Here is a 5483-nt window from a genome sequence, read left to right on the forward strand (position 1 = left end):
ATGATACTGAATAGAATTTATTTTTTGGCAGATGTAATGGAATGCTATCTGATTGATGTCTTCGAATAGTTAAAAAAGTGCATTCCCATGCATTCTAGCGGCGAAAGCTTAAGCTAATATTGTAACTTAGTTTAACTGATTGCCGCTAGAATGCACTGGCATGCTATTTCTGGTTACTTTTCATACAAAAACTATGCTTCTTATTTTTTCCAATTTTTTATTATTTACAAATGTATGACCAAATGTTTTATGGTTATGTTTATAGAAATGGTATTAGATAAGTGTTATAAATTCTTTATTCTATTTTAATACTGTACAATTCTAATTGAATTATAATGAAATCCTTTTGATAGATGTTTCTAATCTTAATTTATTTAATCTTATTTATTTGTAATTTGATGACACAGTTTTGCGGCAGTGCTCCAGTATCGGCTTTTTCAATCTGAAAAAATATTATTCAATGAAATAATTTTTTTTTTGCGTTTATTTTTGCTACAATCTGCGCGTTGGCGCTTTGAATAACAGTAATAACAGAAACAATGAAGTATACGAGAGAAGTTACCCAGTGGTATCACTCGCAAAATATTAGGCTATTCTATTAGCTATTCATTAGGCTATTCTTTGTCGTGCTTTATTCGTTTGTACATTTCATTCATACATTAGCTCGTACAGCCTTAAAGAAACGTTCGAAAGAGCATGTATTAATTGAAATTTTATAATGATGAAATGTGTAATAAAACTTTAAATTTTTATTTATCTTTATTATGCTCTCTATTCTGAATAATTATCAAACATTCGCACAGTCAACAGTAAGTTTGATGTATTTATGTTTGATGAATTGGTTTTAAAAAGTGTCTTGAATTTTGTTCGTTTCATAATTTTTTTAGTTGTTTATTATTCCTATTTGGGCTTGTAGCAGAATAAAGTAGTTTTTATTTCACTCTAAGTACACTTACCTCATTTAAAAATGTACACTGCTAATTTTTGGGGAAGGATAAGCGGCTAGTCTCTAGTTGAGATGAAAAAAGAACTGGTAGCCCAGAAGCATTGCTGTATGGTTCTCCTCCAAAACAGATGAGGCAAACCAATTCTTGTCTGAAACTGATGCCCGGTAATGAGGGATACAACTGTGGAGTGTGCGTTGAAGTTGCAAGAATAGCGTGAAGCTTTTATCAGCGATATCTTATTCAAGTAAAAACAAGTTTCAAAATTATTAAAACTATCCGGTAGGACAGTTGTCTAAGGGTTGATCATCAAAAAGTGCACGAAAAAACATAACGTTGAAAAACACCCAAATTTGATAATTCTTTTCTTTTTTTCTGTAAAAGGTAACATTCCCAAATTTTCTTTAAAATATAGGGAAAATCCTCCTTTATAACTGTATTTTTTTTTGCAACAACCCAGATCTAATAGATTTCGGGAAAAAACTAAGTATTACATAGATGGTCCCGTTAGGCCACAAAATAAACAAGGAACGTTGAGAGAGAAAAGGAAATAAAAGTTATCATTAAACACTTGTGATGATTAAAATTAATTAGAGAAATTATTGCCAATTTCAGCCTTATTTTGTTTTTGATTTCGCCCTCTTTCGGTTTAGTCATTTCAGGGCCTCTAAGAGTGTTGGCTAGAATGCCTACTACTCTATAGCGACCCTAACGTTCACATCTTCATGACTTATTCTGATTAAATTAATTGCCCATTGTGTTTTAAATAATTTGAACATTATTTTAACATTTAAGCTTTTAATAGCATAACTAAAAATCTATCAACAGTTTAGCTTTGAGGGGAAATTTTATCCTAAAAGGCTCCCAACAATTTTCTTTACACTCGGTATATTTATTGTGCTTCACGTTTTTTATATTTTGAGATTTTTTTTATTTAAATTTCAATTTCCAGTTTATGCACGTGAATCTTTAACTTACATAAAAATAATATTTTGAGTAGAAATAGTTTTGGGACAGTTCTGGTTTGTTCCAATGGGGTAGATTTCTCTCATGTTAATAAGAAGTGGAACGCCGTTACATAAAGTTTGGAAACCACTAAACTAAGAAATGCCACTGTTTAAAACAAAATTGATTGTCGTCTTTACTGCCAGTTGCTTACGTGGCATCTGAAGAACCTGCGCTTAAAAAATAAAAAGAAATCTGGTAGGAGATAAAAGAGGCTCATCAGGCAATATGTCGCCTGATATGTCTAGGACGCAGAGCTAATTCAGATAAGTTAGATTAATAATAATTTATTACTAATAATTTCCTTTAGTGCTTTTAGGTGGGATTGGGCACATACTGCGGAGCTGTAAAGTATTCCTCTAAAAAATTTTTATAGAATAATAGTTTTTTTTTTCATATAATTTTAAACACAAATAGCTGTTTAACAAAAGTCAATATACATACATAATTAAAACTTTTATAGATTACTGTATAGGTAAATATATCCCGACATTCTATGTAAATTTACAATTTGCTCAAACATATGTACAAACATTATTTGCAAATATATAGTATAATAAGTAATTTTTACAAAAATAGGAAAAATAAATCATTTATTTGGTTTTTGAAAGAAATCTGTTTACTATTTAACTTTTATTTGCTTATGTTAATTTATTTGCTTCGTGTGATTATAAGTAAATTTCAAAAATTTTTGATTCTGAATGGCATAATTATAAATCCTTGAAACAAAACTGGTTGATTTTTAGAACATTTTACTCTATCAATGACTGTTTTGTTATTAACTCCTAGGTAAGGTAATTATTGTGACCATGTCAAATTTTCGCTTTTTCAGTTTTTACAAGTAATATTAGTTTTGAGCCCAAAAAAGTTGTTATAAAAAAAAAGATCTATATGTAGGTATGTGTACGTAATATCTCAATAAACAAAAATCCTTTGGATACTTGATACATTGATGAGTCCCATAGGGAACCGACTGTAACTTAGCGATATATTAGCGGAAAAAATACAATGCAGAAATGGTTTTCCTTTTTCGAGATTTTCTCGGAAATGGCGGAAGCAATTATCTTAAAACTTTGAATGTACATTAACTCATATGTCTTACATTTTTTTTCCTGGAAAATTCGGAAATTACACTTGTTCGGGAAAACTGATGGAGAGCTATCCTGGGTTAAAAGTCTTAAGTATATGTCTTATTACTTATTATTAAGGAGGAGTAAAATAATTGCTAATTTACGATTTTGCTGCAAATTCCGAAAGTGAAAGTACTCAACTAAATGGATTTCTCACTTTTCAGGGATTTTTTTTAACAACGGTTTTTATGATTTTCTCTTTAACTTCTGAAATGTACGACAATGCAGGCTAGATAAGAACAAAATATCTCAAAAACCTAAAATCAGAGGATATTATAAGATATATCCCCTTGAAACCTGCATCTGGTCCGACAAAGTACAGCGTCATTTTACTGCTGGTCGTAAGTTTCATAGCAATGGTATCAGTATTTCTTTTATTATAACATTAAAAATTTTTGATTTATAATTTTTCTATTCTTACGATTCTGTAATTCTGTCTCAGACATTTTGAATAAGTGAGAATTAAAAACTTTTGACTATAGTTCATTACTATTTTGTATGTATCAATCAAGTTCAAACTCTAAAACAATTTTATATAAATTCAAAACCTTCATATTTTTCGTCTCCAATTTTTGTTTCTTCTAGTAAAATGTCGCCTTTGATTGTAAATGCGAGGATAAAAGTTTGAGTTGTTTTACCAACTTCAACTGATTTTAATGCAACTATAATTTTATCTTCCGACGTTGGTAAAAACTTGAAACTGCTAAAACCACGTTCTGGGTTCTTCTGTCCGACGTCAATTACCTGCAACAGTTTATTTACACCATTAAAATTAATAACCTTAACTATTTATTCCACTCTGTAATCAATTCTTCTAACAAAAAAAAAAAAAAACTATTCATTTCATCATTATAAAAAATAAAAAATCTTATTAAAGATTCATTTCTTCTTAATGACCTAAGATCCTGTTGCTTAAGTTCCATACAATAGTAATTAAATTAATATTAATTATTACAAATTAATATTGCACGATCATTAAGAACTGTTTTTTTTGTTATGATTGAAAAAATTATAATCCAAGTTTACAAATTAATTTGAGATATACACATACAAAAAAAAAAAAAAATTATTACCTACTTGAATCTGTGAAAAGATTTCATAATACAATATATTATTAATAATACCGTGATTTCTTTGAAGTCCTTTGTGGACAAAAGTTTATTGGTTCCCATTTTTTCATCGGCTGAGGAGTTATAAGCAGATTGAGACATCTTTCTTGGCAGAAAAAACCACTTACCGTGAATATCACTCCAAGCTGCAGCCTCATTCCAAATATATCCTAAAGTAAAACAAAACATTTGTTTGTAAAATATAAAGCAAAAAATATGCAATATTTTAAAATCATGGAAAAAATACCTGGGTAAGGAGCATTTAGAGCCTCTCTTAAGGCTTCATAATTTTTTTCCCAGTTTATATTTGATATTTTTCCGTATCTGTTAACTTTTTTCACCCACATCGCATTGAGATTGTCAATTTTCCCATCTGATGTTATCCACTCCATTCCTGAACTACCAACATAAAGATGTTCCTCTTTCACGGTAGCCCACTCTGATTTGAAACCTTAAATTAATAAATAAAAAAATCTAATACTTGCAATTTGGAAAAAAATGTCATTATCACTTTAGTCAGCCTTTTCATTATATTTATTTAAAAAAATCATCAATAATCTTTTAACTTGATCCGCAATTCCAAAGAAAAGAAATGGGAAAAACCAGGTAACGAAGAAAAATCTTAAAGAAATAATTTTATCGATTACCTTTATTGATTTTTCCGGGGCCATCCAACAGCACCACCCATGGATAGAAATTGTCATTCTCAATTAAATAAACTATTCCTGTTCGATCATCGGGAGAAAATAATTTTCCATTGAAAGTAACCAATTCAGAAAGCTCCATACCTCTTCCAGAGTAACTATATTTAGATTCTAATGTTCTTTCTTCTTTATCCCAGTTAATAGTAACCTTTTTATCCTTATCCCAGGTTAAGGTGCCTGTCTTATACAGACTCTTCCATGTGTCAGATTTACTCAATTTACTCAATTTATCCATATCAGATATAATTGCAATTTTGAAGACAATTTCATCACCGACGGCTTCAGATTTAGTTATGGGATAAGTTGAATTGTAAACTGATTTTTTTAACACTAATTTTTTTAAAACATCACTTCCAACATTAGGTTTAAGTACTTCATTGTCAGGTTTATTTGGAAAAGCCCTACTTTCAGTAAACCGAAATGTAGTCCACAGAAACAAAGCAATAATTATAACTGACAAATACCAAATTTGCATTTTTAATCTTTTTTTTTGGCAATTCAAAATATGAAGGAGGCAATCTGATTAATGGCTTATCTTGCAGGCCTTTAAACTATTCAAAAATCTTTTGCTCTAGCGGTACTGAACATTTA

At 29.6% G+C, this 5483-nt stretch overlaps 1 protein-coding gene across 1 annotated transcript; it reads right to left on the reverse strand.

The window, feature by feature from the left end:
- Window positions 1–2581: 2581 nt before the first annotated feature.
- Window positions 2582–5483, reverse strand: LOC141460898 (apyrase-like). The gene is made up of 4 exons (XM_074141327.1): window positions 4836–5483; window positions 4436–4639; window positions 4204–4358; window positions 2582–3823 (listed from the first exon to the last, which is right to left on the reverse strand). The coding sequence occupies exons 1-4, from the start codon at window positions 5365–5367 to the stop codon at window positions 3611–3613; spliced, it is 1104 nt and encodes a 367-aa protein (XP_073997428.1). The 5' UTR covers window positions 5368–5483; the 3' UTR covers window positions 2582–3610.

Source organism: Rhodnius prolixus, unplaced genomic scaffold, assembly GCF_049639745.1.
Source record: "Rhodnius prolixus isolate KJV_2025 unplaced genomic scaffold, Rpr scaffold_6, whole genome shotgun sequence".
Classification (NCBI taxonomy): Eukaryota; Metazoa; Arthropoda; class Insecta; order Hemiptera; family Reduviidae; genus Rhodnius; species Rhodnius prolixus.

What these genes read in the sequence shown, in the direction of transcription:
- LOC141460898 (XM_074141327.1), bottom strand. Translation starts at nt 5,367, where the DNA reads ATGCAAATTTGGTATTTGTCAGTTATAATTATTGCTTTGTTTCTGTGG. An exon ending in TCTAAATGCTCCTTACCCAG is followed by an intron (nt 4,359 to 4,435) that starts GTATTTTTTCCA and finishes GTTTTACTTTAG; the next exon opens with GATATATTTGGAATGAGGCT. An exon ending in AGGACTTCAAAGAAATCACG is followed by an intron (nt 3,824 to 4,203) that starts GTATTATTAATA and finishes AAACTGTTGCAG; the next exon opens with GTAATTGACGTCGGACAGAA.